At 37.2% G+C, this 17044-nt stretch overlaps 2 protein-coding genes across 2 annotated transcripts in view; one reads left to right on the top strand and one right to left on the bottom strand.

Moving 5' to 3' along the window:
• Positions 1 to 17044, top strand: part of DNAH7 (dynein axonemal heavy chain 7) — a 111673-nt gene that overhangs the window by 82295 nt on the left and 12334 nt on the right. Inside the window, exons 48-53 of the mRNA XM_055719207.1 lie at positions 491 to 681; positions 4011 to 4144; positions 4813 to 5148; positions 7580 to 7706; positions 8833 to 9027; positions 12020 to 12112. Of these exons, the coding sequence (XP_055575182.1) occupies positions 491 to 681; positions 4011 to 4144; positions 4813 to 5148; positions 7580 to 7706; positions 8833 to 9027; positions 12020 to 12112 (1076 nt within the window). The remainder of the gene's footprint in view (positions 1 to 490; positions 682 to 4010; positions 4145 to 4812; positions 5149 to 7579; positions 7707 to 8832; positions 9028 to 12019; positions 12113 to 17044) is intronic.
• On the bottom strand, positions 12920 to 16345 carry LOC114016184 (baculoviral IAP repeat-containing protein 5.1-like). The gene is made up of 4 exons (XM_027807090.1): positions 16208 to 16345; positions 15047 to 15156; positions 14589 to 14703; positions 12920 to 13093 (listed from the first exon to the last, which is right to left on the bottom strand). Exons 1-4 carry the CDS (start codon positions 16343 to 16345, stop codon positions 12920 to 12922), a joined length of 537 nt encoding a protein of 178 aa, XP_027662891.1.

The raw sequence follows: 17044 nt of genomic DNA on the forward strand, positions 1-17044 counted from the left end.
CTACAACTCCGGCTATTTTTCAGTGGCTAACTGGACTACATGTAAAGAAAATGTTTGGGGTTTTTTATTCTCCATTATTTCTTTTTTGATTTTGACAATCTCATATGCTTACAGTGAAAATTGAAGCAGACTTAGTTACCCCCCTGTGACTTCTGTGGCATGTACCATTTGGTTTGCTACTTCCCTTTTAAAAATGGTAGCCTTAAACTGCTGTTCTAAGCCATTGGCAGCAGTAATGGTGATAGCCTTTTAGTTGCTTTTTTTGCAAATTGACATAATGTTAGGAAAATAAATTAAAGGTACATTTCTTTGATTTAGTTTTTAGTCAGCTGAGCACTCTTAATAAACATTAACCATATCTCTAGATATTGCTCAATTAATGATTTTACTGTTTGCACACTGTAAATACCCATTATACATATATATTGTAAAGAACAATCAGTACTATGAATGCCTATAAAGTCCTACTAATGCTTACGTTATTTTGAAGTGCTACTGGAGAATGTTGGAGAAGAACTTGATCCTATCCTAGAGCCACTTTTGCTCAAACAGACATTTAAGCAGTCAGGGATTATATGCATGTGCCTTGGGGACTCCACTATCGAGTATGCTCCTGAATTCCGCTTTTACATTACAACTAAGTTGAGAAATCCACATTATCTTCCTGAAACATCTGTTAAGGTAAGAATTTTGAAAATGAATGTACAATTCCTGTTTTAATTTTAAAATGGTTCCTTGGCTAAAACCAGGGAAGAATTTCTGGCATTTGTTCATTCCTCCTCCCCTGCCAACATTGGAGGTATTTTTATGCTACTGGAAGACTGGTATCATCTTAGAAGTGTTGACATTTCTCATATCTAATGCTTCACCTTGCATTCTTTCGTACTGCCAAGAATTTCTTTAATTAATTATCACCCTTCCCAGTCTGTATCTCCTGATGCTATTTAGTCACCTTTCATAATAAAAAATATTTACGAGGACTTAATATCAGAGTCACCTCACATGCAAACTCTGTATTACACTTTCATATTCACAGTTTTTATCTCTAGTATAGTTAGAGACAAAAGTCTGAGAAATTCCTGGCATTGTGCCTTGATTAGAACTAAAATATATTTGTATAAATGTATATATAAATACATATATAAATATAAACATTTTTATAACTAAAATATATTTACAGATATATATTTGGTAACTATAGCTATTCTTATTTTTGTATGTTAGGACAACAAAAAGGTAGTTTCTTGCTTTGAAGAATAAAATTCGTGGGTTAGTCTTTGGAGTTGTTTGGGAGATATATTCCCTCGTTACTATTCTCTTTGAAGAACTGTTTATAGAAAAGTATTGCAAATTTGCACTTCCATTAAACATAGACCACAGTGATACACAAAACCTTGAAATCAAAACATTTTAAACTATTATGATAGTAAAATGGAACAGTACATTGTTTCAGCAATGAAGGAGAAGTGATACAGGAAAAATGGACAAAAATTAATGAAATGGAATAACTTTTGCTCATTTCAATGCACATCAAATCAGCTAGACATTGATCTTTTATCGAAGAAGGTAATTAGCTGCATGTTCAGGAAAAAGGATAAAATATGAAAGGAAGATAACATCCAAAAGTTTTATTCTTAGAGCACGTATACATTTAAAAGCTGGATGAAGGTTCTTTCCTAGGAAAAGTTTATTTAACAGACAATTAAAATCTCCTAGTTGCCAATCAACAGTCAATATGTTGTTCCTTTTTTTCCTTCCCTCAGAATATAAAGTTTCTAGAGATGACTCTTCTCTAGTCACCCATGCAGTCAGACATAAAATGTTAATTTCTCTAATGAGGAGCAGTTGCTTCATGACATGGCTGGGTATACTGCCAGCTGCACCACAGGCTGCTGAGCTACCTGAGTAAGGTGGCTCATGTACAGGGAGCAGGAGGCAGAAAAGTACTATCTAAATGCCTTGGTCTGAAGCTGGTTCTGATATCCATTGGTGAATTTGTCCCGAGGATTATTCAGGAGCTAGCTAATGAAATGAGTCCAGGGAAAACGTTAATTGGTGTGGTTAATGTATCATACTGAAATCTGATGTGCCTTACCTAGTGAAGCCTGCAAAGTGACGTTAGGTCATAGATTCACATGTATCTACACTACATAGATAAGTATTTGCAGTGAGTAGCTTTTTTTTTGTTTGTTTCTAAAATTATCGATCAAATGTTGTATAAACCACCAAAAAAAAATCAGATGATTTTCTGCACTGCTGCGGGAAAGGTGAACTTATTCCTGTCGACACATAGCAAATACTGTGTCCCTCAGGGACCAAGGAGAAACATAGCCTGTAGGCATCAGTTAGTGCTAGACCTCTGAGGTTCTAACGCCTGAGCCAGGCCACCTCCAGAGCATGGCAGCTCCCACGGGAAGCTAAGTCGTAACTGTTTATTGTTAATGTTAACTTCTTGCTTGGAGCTGAGCAGTCGTGCTTTTAGATAACCACTGGTCTTTGATTCGAGTAATGGCCTGTTATGTTGATGAAGGAAAATGCAGCCTATAGAACACCTGAAACATTAGGTCCCCCTTACGTTTTTCCATTACTGAAGTTGTTAAATAACATGAAGAAGTGGGCCATTTGTGAAATCTTACTGATTCTTAGTGTCATATAGAACTGAACCTCGTCTCAAAATTCCTGTCTGAAGGAACAGTGTGATATTCAATCTGCTCTCATTTTTTTTTTCAGTTGAGGCTTACTGTAACAAAAAATATTAGTGATGTATTTTAAGAAAGTTAAAATACTACCCCTCCTAACTTTACAAGCAAAGCTCATGAATAAAAGCCTCAAGTATTTGGACACAATTCAGGTGTTATTAGTGGCAGAAGCAGATCAAGACAATGTAACTTCACAGGTATTCCATATTCTCACTGATCACTATGTTCAAGGCAAATGTTCTTCCGAAACACAAGTCACTGATAACTGTACCCAACAAAAAATCCCAAAGAGAATCTGTAGTCACTATTACATTGATTAAAACCAGTACTTTCATCAGTCTTGATGATCGATAAGTAGATTATTTTGGTTTTGAAGTCAAACTGCATCAAACTGTTTTCTAGCCTTCTGCTGGTAATGTGTTCCTTCCCTTTCTCACATAGAATATTGTACGTTTTCATCAATTCTTCAGCAGGACTGTGTGGGTTTTTCTGGATTCATTATAAATATGTCATGGGATTGGAATTCTTTTAAACAATTTTTTTTCCCAGTCACTTATTTTCTCATGAAAAAGAGAACATGATGCTATCCTAATTCTAGGATACAAATATCCCTGTAATAACACCACAAATTGCATGTGAACGAGGCCATTAAAGAGAGAAAACATACATGGCAGAGGCAATCGTAGTTTGAAGCACAACTTTGGCATGTATGTTACCACTTCCTTTATGAAAGCCGCAAAAATGTTATGGGTGGAAAGCTTCTAAACACCGTAAACCGTGATCTGCCTGGTCTTTATCTTAATTTTTGCAAAATACTGTGCCAGCATCCCCTTTGTGCTGGGATGTTCAGCTGGAGCAATTCTGGAAAACAAACAATATCAAATTTATTTACAAAATCTGTACATTAAGTTGAATCTTCCATTCATAGAAATACTGCTTTCTCTGTGAAGGCTGCTTGATGCATGCAGGTACCAAATGGGCAATACCCCTCCTGCATGTAGATGTGCCAATTCACATTATATGGACCAATCACCTGAAGCACTGATATTCAAAGTTTCAGTGTAATTTTGAGGAACAGAAGGAAATTCTATAGGTTCTTGTCCCATCTCCTTTATGGTTAGCTTTCTGGGTTAATCTTTGAGTTAGCTTTCCAACACATCACCTTAAACCCTCAGCTAGACTTCGTTTGTCTCAGAGTTTGGTTGAGCATATTATGTGACATAATACAAACCTCATCTTGTAAATGAAGAAGCATTTTAATTGCATCTGACTGTAATTATGCTATCTTTCAAAAAAAATTTCTTCTAACAGGTAACATTACTGAACTTCATGATAACTTCAGAAGGAATGCAGGATCAGCTGCTTGGAATTGTAGTTGCAAGAGAAAGGCCAGATCTTGAAGAAGAAAAACAAGCTCTCATCCTTCAAGGGGCTGAGAATAAAAGGTATCAAGATAACTTCCCTTCCTAGGGGTAGAAGCAGGTTGTAGTTAAAGGAAATGCAATCACGGGAAATACATTTCAGAGACCAGTGTTTTGTTTGGTTTAACTGGAAGCTCAAGAGTGCTATTTTTGAAGGCCCAAACTTAGGCTTCTCTTTGGTTTTTGGGCTGATTTGGATGCATGCTCTTATTCGTGTTCCTGCCGGTTGGGCCTTTCTTCTTCTGACATGGTGTCCTGTTTCTGGGAATATGAGAGAATGTTAAAGAGCTGAATGGCAGGTTGTGTAATTACAAAATGTGACTCTTGATCCTGTCCTCTGTTTTTATGCATCCCTTCCATAATGTTGGCATGTGATTCGCTATCCTCACAAATTTTGATCAGGTTGTGTTTCAGAAATATTTTCATAGTGTACAAAGGTATCTTTCCCTGTGGGTCAAAGCACGAAATATGCAGTATTCAAAGCGGTTTGTCACTTCCTTCCTTTGCCATCCATTTTTAGCCTGAAAGTGGATAATTTATTCAGAAATTTAAGAGGATGTTCAGTAAGAAAAAAAGGTTTTGTTATGTATGTTGCATGCCATGAATAGAATCTACACGTTGTCTTGTTTTATAGAAGCTAACGGAAAACAGCTGTAACTCTCACACGTGAAAAATCTTGTATATTATTTTAGGCAGCTAAAAGAAATAGAAGACAAGATTTTAGAAGTTCTTTCAGCCTCAGAAGGAAATATTTTGGAGGATGAAACTGCTATCAAGATACTGTCTTCTTCCAAAGTTCTGGCTAATGAGATTTCTGAAAAGCAAGCTATAGCTGAAGAGACAGAAAAGAAGATTGATGCTGCTCGTATGGGCTATCGTCCTATTGCTATCCATTCGTCAATCTTGTTTTTCTCTGTTGCTGATCTAGCCAACATTGAGCCAATGTACCAGTATTCACTCATGTGGTTTATTAACCTTTTCATCATGTCTATAGATAATTCAGAACAATCAGAATCTTTACAAACAAGGTAAGAGCAATAATTCACCATTTGTAATTGGTGACATATAGCTACCTCAGAAACGCTGCAGTCATTTCTCCAAAGTGTATAGTCTCAGGCACTGCATTTAGGAAATTACTTTTTTTTTGGTACAGAACTATGTCAGATATTTTTCTGGAAAATAATTTACTCACAGTATCAAAATGGCACAGTGTATTACAAGTGCTACATATTCTAATATTTCTATGTAGTAATTGGTACCTCAAGTTGTGTGTGAAATGACAAAGTATCAGTTAGATAAGAATGGTCTACTTGCTTTGATTTTATGTTTGATGTAGTGACTTTGTATGTCTTCAAGAAGCAGACAGGAAACTTTCACGTAACTTATGAGAGAGAGTGAAGTCTTGTGACTGGGGCTCTTGGCTGTAGAGTGTGCAAGGCAGTAATTATTAACCCAATCATTTACTTTTTTTATTATTGTTTTATACTTAAGGTGTCCCTCCCTCTTCCAACTTGTTCATGAGAACAGGAGAAACTGCGAGCTTTAATGATCTGAGTTTTATTTTACATGTGATGGACCTCACAATTGTGGTCGTGTTAGGATTATTCAAAATTCAAGTGAATTATCTACACACAGATCGTTTAAAGAAAGGGTTTTTTCAGTGTTTTATTACTTCAGTTACTAAATTCTACTTAGTGGCTTTATTTCATCTTCAAATCCTGGAGTATTGCCTCTATTACTTAGCTACTTGCCTGTTCATCAAATGAGCAAAGGATGGGAGAGGGAAAGTACTCTCCCAGTTTGTATATGTAGAATTTTTCTACTTAATATTGCAAATGGCAATTTCTGAATTATTCATTACTGTCCATATTTTATTTGAATAGTGTTTAGTGTTCATTTTAGTGGCATACTGGTTATGAAGATTATTTTTTCATTAGAATTTAGTTAAGGTCTGGGCAATCTAAGTCCAGCATAACTTTTATCAAAGATGTAGCTACTGATCATTTAAGTCAGACCTTAGTATTTTGGTATCATATTTGGAACTACATTCAAGGTAGCCTTTTATCAATAAGGCAATCTGTGTTCTATAAACCTAGCTCTTTGACTTCAAATATTAATCTTTCGTATCTCAAAAAAACCCCTCCTGTATGCCTAAAATAAAGTAAGCAATAAATAATCTCATTTTGATTCAGAACCTTTCTGTCAGCACAGATAGAAAGATACGGGGCTGAATTCCAGCTGACAGTATGCATGCCCAGGGAGTGATCGCTGTAAGCCCATTTTGGTGATTTTGCCCAGTGAAGGCAGGGGGAGGCAGGCTTACGGGAGAGTCTCTGTGAACTAATTCATGTAAGACTGTTTGTCTTGGGTGATCTTCGCTAGTCAGACATTTTTTTACTACAGACTCTGTGCTGAGATTTTCAGTCATTCTTTTCTCATGCAAAACATACTTCTGCAAGGAGGAAAGTTACATTTTGTTTCATGGCCATCTTTAGGTCAGTATTTTGTGTATGAATGGTCAATATATATATATATATGTATGACGAGGAATCAGAAATGTTGAAAGGACTTAAAATGCTAATAAAGATTCAGGGGCATTTACATATTACTGTAATATTATTAAAAATGATCAGTGGTAGCTGAATGGAAGAAAATGAAAATAGATTGAAACACAAGACTGAAAAGCGTCAAACAACATAGCTTGCTCTCAATCTTGATCTTGTGCCAGAAGCTTTTCCACTTTTTAATTGTAATAGATCACACTTAGGTTTCTGAATGATCACGATGTCTGAACTGCAGGAATACCGTTCAGGTAGCTTCCTGCCAAGGGACTGGTGACCTAGGTAGTTGGAAAAAAGCCACAGCACCTCTTCACCTCTCTGTTAGTCCTTTGCAAGAAGCATTTGAAGTAGTTGTGCAAATTCAGACACTGCATTCCTAACCACCCGAATGGACTTTTCCTTATTTTGACTAGGTGTTCAAGGTATTCAAACTTAAACCTTTTTAAAACAATAGATGGCCTCCTTGCTTTGTATTTAAAGGAAACAGTTGATAATAAATCACAGCTTTAAATATATTTGTATTATAGTGTATTAAGGAAAATACTCTGTAGAATGGGAAGCATATTTCAGATAACCTTTAAAGATGGACTGTTTTGATTTTGGCCCTGGCATTTGTCTTCATAATGAATTTTAAAATTGCTGCTCTTTCTGCCCCTCCTAAAAGGGACTTCTCGCTTCCTCTGAAAATCAACCGTGTTACTAAGATGTAATAGAACTTAAATGTTTTTTATGTTCTTTTGCTCACAAAATGGTACATGCATTTAATGATTGCTTTGGGGTAATTGACCAGAGAGTGTGTTAGAACAAAGGAGATCTAAATGGTTTGTAATAGGTTGCCAGAGTGCACGCTCTTTGGAATGATGCTAATGGAAGGGTGTTCTTTTTCTGCCACTTGTAGGTTGAAGATTCTCAAGGATCATTTTACTTACTCACTTTATGTCAATGTCTGTCGCTCCCTCTTTGAAAAGGACAAGCTGCTCTTCTCTTTTTGTCTCACTGTGAATCTCCTGAAACATGAAGGATTGGTCAGTAATTAAAAACAGTTTGCAGTTTGATAAGATATATATTAAACTGCCTATACAAATTATCAATAATAGAAATAGGTAGATAGAAAAATAAGTTTATATATAATTATGTTACTTAAGCCTCAATTTTGTCGTGTTTTATTTTCATTTAAATAAGCAATTATAAGCATTGAAAAAAGATTTCCTAGAATATATATATAACAAACAAGTATGGCAAAACTGAGCTAGGTAACATTTTTTCTAAATGTTACTTAAACCAAAGCCCAGCCTCTGTTATTCTTACAGTGAACTCTGTAAAATTTTACTTATTTTATTTATCTTTTTCACTTGAGGTGCTAAATTTGTTTATTTTTGCATAAATTCCTCAAAAATCAAACACTTGTACCTACTGAATTCTATTAATTTATATTAATTCTTTACAAAATATCTTTACAGGATTTTTTGAATCATAATGAAATACATGCATTTTAACCGTATCATCTGCAAAGCAGTACTTGTGGTTGCTTGGAGTAATTTATTTTCTTTCAGTGTAATATGAGAACATTTAAAATTTTAGAAACTTTCGAAATTTTTGTATTTGGGAATACATAGACATGAATTCTTTCAAGAGCTGACAGTAATAATCATGGGACACCGTTTTTCCATTCACAGGAACTTCAACTTACAAATTCAAGCCATCAGAGAAATTCTGAGATAAAGTAGTATTGAGGAAGGAATGAGATGTGATAGACTGATATTTCCTTTCCGTATTTAGACTTGCATTATAGGAGAAGGTTGCAAAATGCTTAGTTCCCTAAAATACCTCCAGTATTTTTTCCTTCAACATTTTGGGATTTGAAGAATGGGTCTAAAAATCTCATCAGTTAACATTGTTCATTCCCCAAGTTAGTAATGCAGATGAATCCTGACATTGGCTCCTATCTTCTTCTTTTTTTTTTTGATTCCTTAAATTCATGTTTAACTGAAAACCAGACACTGAATACTTTGGAAATAAGCTTTTAGTAATTGTATAGAAACCTTTTCAACTAACGCAAGAATTCAGATAAATGTGTTGATTTCCTAGATAATGTACTAAAACCATTTGATTTTATTTATTTAGTCCTGAGAGCAGTGTTTTTCCTTGTAGATTGATGAAAATGAGTGGAAGTTTCTGTTGACTGGAGGCATAGGTTTGGACAATCCCTTTTCTAATCCATGTACCTGGCTTCCTCCAAAATCATGGGATGAAATCTGTCGACTAGAAGACTTGCCATGCTTTACAAACATTCGTGAGGATTTTATGCGACTGAAGGATGGATGGAAATTGGTATATGACAGCTTGGTATGTTTACATTCCTGATTGCATGCATTCATATGCTAATTAACACATTGTAAATATTTATTTGGGGAAAAGAAAGTGCTGTCATTTTACATGGCATGTTCTTACATATATGACTGTAAATATTTAAGCAAATGGTGTGTAGTAGTAGATTGTTGGCAATTTGTCAGGTGGCTTCTGAAGAGCAAGTCATGGTCTGAATTGAATTTGGATGTGGCAAGGTAATAGTGAAATTTGCTAAACGTAAGGCAACACTGTCCTTTGTCAGTCTATACTTTCGTTTACCATGCTTTGAGGATGGCTTATCGTGCTATTATGTAGCATGCTGCTTTCCTGGGTAAGTGTTGAAAAAACAATTATTGCCATGTAGAGAAACGAGACTGGGATTTGGAGACGTGGGATTCCCTGTTCTCACAGTGACCTGATGATCTTTGCATTAATGACTTGGTCTTTATCTAACTTCATCACTGTTTCCTTAAAATCTAAGTTCTTTAGATTAATTTTATTCCACCTTTGGGCACTTGCTTCATCTTCAATCTTACTGTTAACTCCTTTTCTAATTTTATCATATTCCCCCCTTCAGCTTCTTGATACGCAGATTCATAATCAATATGTTCATTGTCGATATGTTCATTGTAGATATACCTGCTGGACAAATATTTTTAAAAGTTATCTTTCTTTCCTGCTTGCACCATATCTGGCCATAACCACTTCCATGTTCAGATAATACTAGCCAATGAGCCACTTTTCTCGCTTCATCGTTAAATGATGAAAAATTATCACCTATATTCAGTCAAATGACCCAGGACTTCTTACCCCATTTCAAAAAGATTGTGGAAACTTTGTAAATGTCAAGGATTTAGAAATCCTTTCTTTTTTAAAAAGGGCCTTAAAGTATACAGAGAGGAAAAGAATGCTTTTTTTTTTTTGGTTGGAAATGCTATAAGCATACAGTGAGAAACATTACAGAACTCGAGCAGCTGCAGCTCCTTCAGTTGTCTGCGTTGCAGGAAACAGGCAAATAGCAGAGATAAAGCTTTCCTTGGGCATTTACAAAAAGATAGAGCACCTTAAGGGCTTCTCTGGGAAATAGGCACTTAGAAAACCAACAGAGAAATGATGGCATTTGAAAAAGAGGTTGAGGCAGGGGATTACTTCATTATGCACTTTGGGATTACAGCTTTTTAAAGTAATGCCTAATATAAATGAAAGGTGCTGACTTTCAGAAGTAAAGAGTCAAGATGTGTATGATAACTGTGTGCATTCACACAGCCAAAGTGAAATAAATACGAACTACTTTAAGCGGCATTCAATAAAATGAGATCTATAGAATCAGGTCATCAGTTACCTGGCAAAGAATCTAATAAACAGTAACACTGAAGCCAGGAACATTCAGTTACTGAGTGCTAGATCAAAAGGAATCCTATTATCTATCACGGTCCTGGCACAGAAGACTTGCTATGCCTTTTACTCGTTGTGTGAAAACATTTTCATTACCTATCTAGCTTTAATACTAGTACTTTAAGGTGAATGTACTAGAATTTTCAAAAAATGCTAGTTAATGGGTTTTGGAGAAGTTTCCTTCTTGATGGCTGGGTTTTTTTTATCACCAGTGTAGTTCTTCTCCAGTAACATGCAACCAGCTCCTTTTCTGTCTTGTGGGTGACACACAGATTTAAATGAAGGGCTGTTTCAGTCCCATATGCATGTGTGTTAAAGAGACAGGGCACAAAACCAGCATTGCTTGAGCCACTTTGTCATCAGCACTGAATATGAATGTTTTTCAAAGAAGTTTGAGATGCACTTTTCTCCTCCTACTGTTGTAGATCAGGTTGCTTCCAGAAGTAGGGAAGACCCGACTTCAACCCTCCAGTTCAAGGATTCCATGTATTTTATCTAAAGTTGTATTCAGTATCTTGGAGCAGGGACAGAAACTCACTTCTCATCTGGATGGTTGACTTAGTCTCAAAGTTACTGATACAGCTTTTCTCACGGTGAAGTCAAGAGTTTGACACAGTGGCACAACTCAATGGAGTCTTCAGTATAACCTTAACTCCTCAGCATTTCCTAATTCTCTCAGTTTCCCAGAAAACTTGCAACTTTTTAGCTAAAACCCTTCAACAGCTGCTATAGATGTAATTCTGGGGTACCTATTTCCCCCATTTATTAATATAAAAATAATGGAGCATTCTAGATTTCAGTCTGAAACTAAGTGCCCCTAGATGTTGGGGGCCAGGCTGCAGACCCTTAGCAGAACATAAGCTCCAGCATAGTTTGATTTGCTAAATCAAAGCTGCCCAGAATGCCGTTTGTGCAGGTCTGTCTGCATACCTCTGTGCCCAGCCCTCTACAACAAGCCCCAGAGGCTCCCCAGCAGAGCTGTAACACCAGTTTCCAGAAAGGCATACCTAGCTGGCACTGTACTTCAGTCTCACCAGAAATTAACATGCCACACAACAGCTGCCCTTCCCAGTCTGATAACTGCAATAACAGCTGGGTTACTCATCCAACATTTACAAACTAAGCTCTCTGCTGCATTGTTTGACTTAATTTTCCAATTCTTGTTTTCCTGCATTCAGGTGCAGCCTAACTCTTAGTTACCGTGTAATGTGATTGTCATTGATTATGTTGTTACCATTGTAACATTGAAAGCTGGCACCGTAATTCAGTTCTAACAGAAAGGAGGTGGTGAAGTACATTTTCAGGATTCCTCCACTTCATTCCTTCTCTTCTTTCTAGGGAAGGACTTTGAAATATTACCTTTTAGAGATTTAAAGATTACTTTTAACTTCTTTGCTGTAAGAAAAGCTTCTCAGATAAAAAAACCCCACAAAACACTTTAAATGTGTGTTTAAAAGCTTTAAGCATGCCAACCCCGTTTCTGTAGATTAATTAAAAAATACATCATGGTTCAATGTGTCAAGTTGAAAGATAATTTACTGTCATAGGTAATTCACAAATGCTTTAAAGAACGTTGAAATGTATATGCTTTTAGGATCCCCAGCGTGAGACTTTTCCTGCAGAGTGGCAAGACAAGTTGGGGGAGTTCCAAAGGATGCTCATCATTCGCTGCCTGAGACCTGACAAAGTACGTACGAAACTATTACCTTACTCAAAAAGGTCTGTCCATCTTTGAAACCAAAAGTATTTGCAAGTGTGTATTTCAGCCATGGTGTCTACAACAGTCTCTCATAAAGGAAAATCAGAATTAATGAGACTTTTTTTTAAAGTTTGAAATAGTTATGAAATTGTTAGGCCCTTGGTTTTTTTGGTTTTTTTTTTTTCAGTTTCACATACGCACCAAAAACCCCAGAGCTATTCCTCCTTGTGACTGTCCTTTTTTCAGTACACCTGCTATTTGTGCCTGCGTAGCTTTTTTGACAGATGTCACTATGATAAATTTTGTCTGATCCAGGAAGGTAATTTAATGGTAAGCAGGAGTTTAGATAATGTAGGTGCTCTAAAGGCAGCAATTATTGCAGACAGATCCATTTTGCTCTATGGAAAGTGTTTTGAAGCAGAACTATTCTGATTTGAGTCTGTCTAGCTGTGAGGTTTGAATGTGGCACAGATCACAAAAGGTGCTCATAGTTGGGAATCTTTATTCAAAAAAATTCAGCCTACTACAAACCAGCATATAAGTAATTTGCTTAGACATTTTTCATATATTCACAGGTTAGTGGGACTGTTAGTCCACACCTAGCCATAACAACAAAGCACATTATAAAAGGTAGGAATTAGCATAAACTGTCAGGACCTCTGCTCCAAAGAGCCTGTGAAAGGAATTCTCTACGTTTCCTCACACAACTGTTTAGCCATATATTAGTACTCAGATAACAGTATAAACATTTGTACAGGATAAAAAGGAGAAACTTTTAGAGTCAGAGTTTACATTTCACTTCTGGATTTTTTTTGCCTGGTGGTATGAGCTTTCAGAAGGATCGGCGTGGAGAGGCGCAGGCTGCGGTGGTGTATACTGATGCTTGGAGACAAAGTTATCCACAAGACGCTGCCTAGTTGCAGCGACTTCTTCTTCAAAAGAGTTTATTATGCTTCTTCCAGTTTTGCACTTAAAGCAAAGCAAAAGATTGAGACTTTCAATTGAGCAGTTTAACTATAGTTAGCTACATTCAAAACTTAGATCCTCAAAACCCCACCTGTCTGCCAGCAGTTCTAGCTTAGAAGTCTACTTCTGGCTGTGGTCAGCAGTACTGCTGTCTGGATGGTCCAGAGCAGCGTGGCAGATCCTTCAGGTGCGTGGCTCCAGGGACTCGGGATCCACCAGCCTTGCCAGTAGGGCTCAGTTCAGTGAGTACTTCTGGGAATGTCTAGCGTACTTTTAAAGTAAATTGTGAACCTACTGTTTAGCTCTATTTTATGTCACATCAGGGAGGGATCACTTACTTAAGTGATTCTCTTCTCTGTGAAGAGGTGTGAGCTCACTTCTCAGAACGCATTAGGGTATCAGTGCTTCAAGATGGCAGAGCACGTGCTGGGTCAGCCCTAGTGCAGAGCCCTCCAAGCTACTGGTGACAGTATTCTTGGAGACAAAAGGGTCTCCCCACTTGAAGCTGCTGCTTCAAGTTTTCCATATGCTGTACTTTGAAATAAAGTAATGTTATGGCCAAGACGCTTTCTGTACCTTGGAATGCTGCGCAGAATGATTTGCTGTTCAGGTTAGATAAGAGTCTTCTCACTTAGTCCACCTTTTAAGATACCAGACTGTGCCCACTGCAGCACATGGTCCTATTTTTAAGTGCTTGAGTGTGTTGTATGAGGAACTTAAATACTTCACCTTGCCAGTCACCAGGTGTATTTTCAATACAGAACATTATCAGCACGGCAAAGATCTTATTTGTGCAAACCCACCAGGAAGTAAGATGCAGAACCTTTGCTGTGCCTCATCAGGGAACGTGGTGCACTTGATTCTTACATAGGGGTATATATTTTATTTATATATATAAATTTATATATATATATATATATATAGGATTAGGGGTCATATACAGAAGCACACAGAACTGAGCTGCCTCAACTAGTTGATCAAGATCAGCTGATCTGTGATATATGTCAGCACTATGGCATACATGAAATCCCAGAAGTGGGGAAGAGTAAAACTGGATAACCAAGTCATTTGAAATTGGCTTTAAAGTTTGAAAGCCCAATTAGTCTGATTTACATGTAAAACGGGACATGTGAAGCAACAACGTGGTCAAATTTTATCTTTTCGTATGTGTTGTTCATGCCTCCTGAGAGAGAGGGCAGCTCATTGTAGAGCTTCCTGCATTGACAGACTGATCATTGCACCCAAGACATTTTTTCTGCTTTAATAACCTTTCTAAAGGAAACAGGCTTTCCTTCAGAAGTGAGGCAGTGGACTACACTGAAGTGTTTGGGTGCAGATTTCTTAGCCAATAATGCACGTAAATCACTGCTTCAGAATAAGTCATGTTCTAGCCTTACACAATCACTTCTCACTGATGCTTGGAAAAGTTGAGAAATGGAAGTTCTTGTTTACGTTCTAGTTTTGAATCTTACATTAAAATTATTTGGTTAATACTTACAAGGAAAGTTCTCAGCCGTGTCATCTCCAGCGTGTAGTACTCCTCCATTGTCAGGTCATCAAAGTGCTTAGAAAGGGTTAAAAAGCCACAACTTTGACGTTTGGTGTGTTCTTCCCTGCAACAGAAATCCAGAATAAGGACATATTAAAAGCATGAAAGTTGCATTTGAGGAGATGGCATCTTGACAGGTCTCTTCAGTACTTGGGTCCATCAGTAGAAAAAAGATCATACAGAGAACATATAAAATAGATTTTATTCTCTATCTGATTACATATATCTATCTGAAACAGGCAATATCTCGGACAAGAGCTAGTTGAACCAGTGCAAGGTTACTGGGAAAGATAAACCTTCCGTTTTGTGAACTGTTACAGAGTAACTGGTAATACTACAGTGAGTAAGGTGATATCCTCAGAGAAGTTTGGAGGATACTTCAAGAACATTGTTACATCTGTGCTTACCATGGGTCATCATTTGGTTCCCAGCTCTCCAGTTCTGTCAAGCAAAAGAAACACATTGCCACGTCGGGTTCGCTTGCGTTTGGGCAGTGGACAAAGCCCGCCTTTGCCATCTGCAGGCGACAGTTTAGCAGTTAGAGCCCCGGCCAACACCCCGCTCCTGTCCACATCAGCAAGCTGTGGCTGAGAGCCCGTAAGGGCTGCCTTTCCCCACACTGTCTATCAGGCTATAAAACAAGTTTTAAGTGTGCAAGGATTGCAAGCAGGTAAATAAGCAACAAGGAACAAGGGGTAAGCTACAAGTAGTGAAGGGATTTCTGCCTAGCTGTGGCATCTACAGCCTGCCAGGTGGCTTCGTTGTGCCGGAAGGCTCTAGCAGATGCCATGCGACGAGGCATTTCAGTAGCAGTGCATGAGATCTGCTGTAGACAGGACTTTAGCATATTTTCAGAGAAAAACAATAGCATAAGACCATGGACACAGGAAACCTTCAATTGTAAGTCGCGTGAGTCAAATGCTACCTCTGACTTCTGTGTTTTCCTGTCACTTTAGAAACACACCTGGTCTGAACACTGAAGGTTTGTTTCAGTTACCAAACTCCACACCTTCTCAGATAACTCTTGCAGGGTGACTCATGTGAGATCCAGCCTGAAGTTTCATGCGTGGGGCTAAAGTAGAAGTCAGCTGGATTTTTTCTAATGCTTAAGTCAAAGCCTGCTGGGACATAAACATTAAATTTTCTAAAAATTAAGTAATTTCAACTTCTGAATTTTAATCAGTGAGCATTCTGCTACTTCATCCTTCTGGCTAGATGCATACATGCTTCTTCTAATGTAGGCTTCTTTTTTATGAGTGAAAATTTGCAATCAGATAGACTACATAATATGAAAAACTAACTTTTAAGTGCAAAGAACAAAAAGATAATTAAAAGAAGAAAAGTATCTGTATGCAATTATGTCACTAGACTAGTGAACTGAACACACAGAAGCTAGTCCTACTACAGGATTTCTGTGCAGGGAACAGGAAAATTGGAGTATTCAGCTTTTCTTCAGGCTTCGTGGAAGCTTATAATTCTTCTTGAACACAAATATACTTAATGACTCCACATTCAGGCACAGTATATAAAAAACAAGGCATAGTCAAAATCATCATTTTCAGACTTACATTTTCTGGAGTGCACTTGCAGTTCTCTGTAAAAGGCCAGTTGGTGAAGGTTTTTAAACGGTTCTCATATTCATACATATCTTTAAAATCACTCAAGAGCTTAGAAGCCGAACCAAGCTCTTTCAAGAGAGCCTCCATCTATAAAGCCTGCAATTAGTATAGCCCAGAGCCTCCCTCCTGCTCTCACATTTAAGGCATGATGTTAATTGGTGACACACTGCAGCTGTAAGAAGTTTTAAAGTTTTAAAACACAGGTGAGCTTGAGTGGGACAATCAAGACAAATGAAGCTACTGAAACTCCCCCCCCCATGTTCTGTATACTCAGTCACACTATATATTTATTAACTGAAAGTACCTGTGTTAATGCAGTATGAAAATAACAAATTTTATCATTGAAATGACAAAAGTGCGGATTATAAAACTGTAGTTACAAATACAGCAATTTTACATATAAAATTTTAAAGAATATTATACTGATTGTGACCAGAGTGTTCAATTAACATTGCTATTTGTAAACCTTTAGTGTTTCTTGGATTTCACGTTTAGAGATTAAATCTTAATACCACTTTTGTAAGTACTGTTGCATTTCTGTAAAGGGGAGGTGGATATTGTAAAATATTCTAGAGTGTGTCCAGAGATAGAATAAATGGTGATATTTAAAAAAATTATATCTGTAAGGGTTTACATGATCAAAACATACTAAGCTGTTAGTTTATGAATTGTCTCTCATTTTCGTACAGCGCCCAGTTACCTTCAGTAGGAATTTTGAACACCAGTGTGTACAACACTGCTGTACACGTCAGTTTTCTAAGCCAAGACCTTAACACCTTTGAAAGG

Source organism: Falco cherrug, chromosome 8, assembly GCF_023634085.1.
Source record: "Falco cherrug isolate bFalChe1 chromosome 8, bFalChe1.pri, whole genome shotgun sequence".
In the NCBI taxonomy this organism is placed as follows: domain Eukaryota; kingdom Metazoa; phylum Chordata; class Aves; order Falconiformes; family Falconidae; genus Falco; species Falco cherrug.

Bases quoted from the DNA above. Each gene is read 5' to 3' on its own strand.
- LOC114016184 (XM_027807090.1), bottom strand. From the start codon at position 16,345: ATGGAGGCTCTCTTGAAAGAGCTTGGTTCGGCTTCTAAGCTCTTGAGT. The intron at 15,157-16,207 runs GTAAGTCTGAAA...TGTCGCCTGCAG, and splicing joins GCAAGTGCACTCCAGAAAAT to ATGGCAAAGGCGGGCTTTGT. The intron at 13,094-14,588 runs GTAAGTATTAAC...CTTTGCTTTAAG, and splicing joins CACGGCTGAGAACTTTCCTT to TGCAAAACTGGAAGAAGCAT.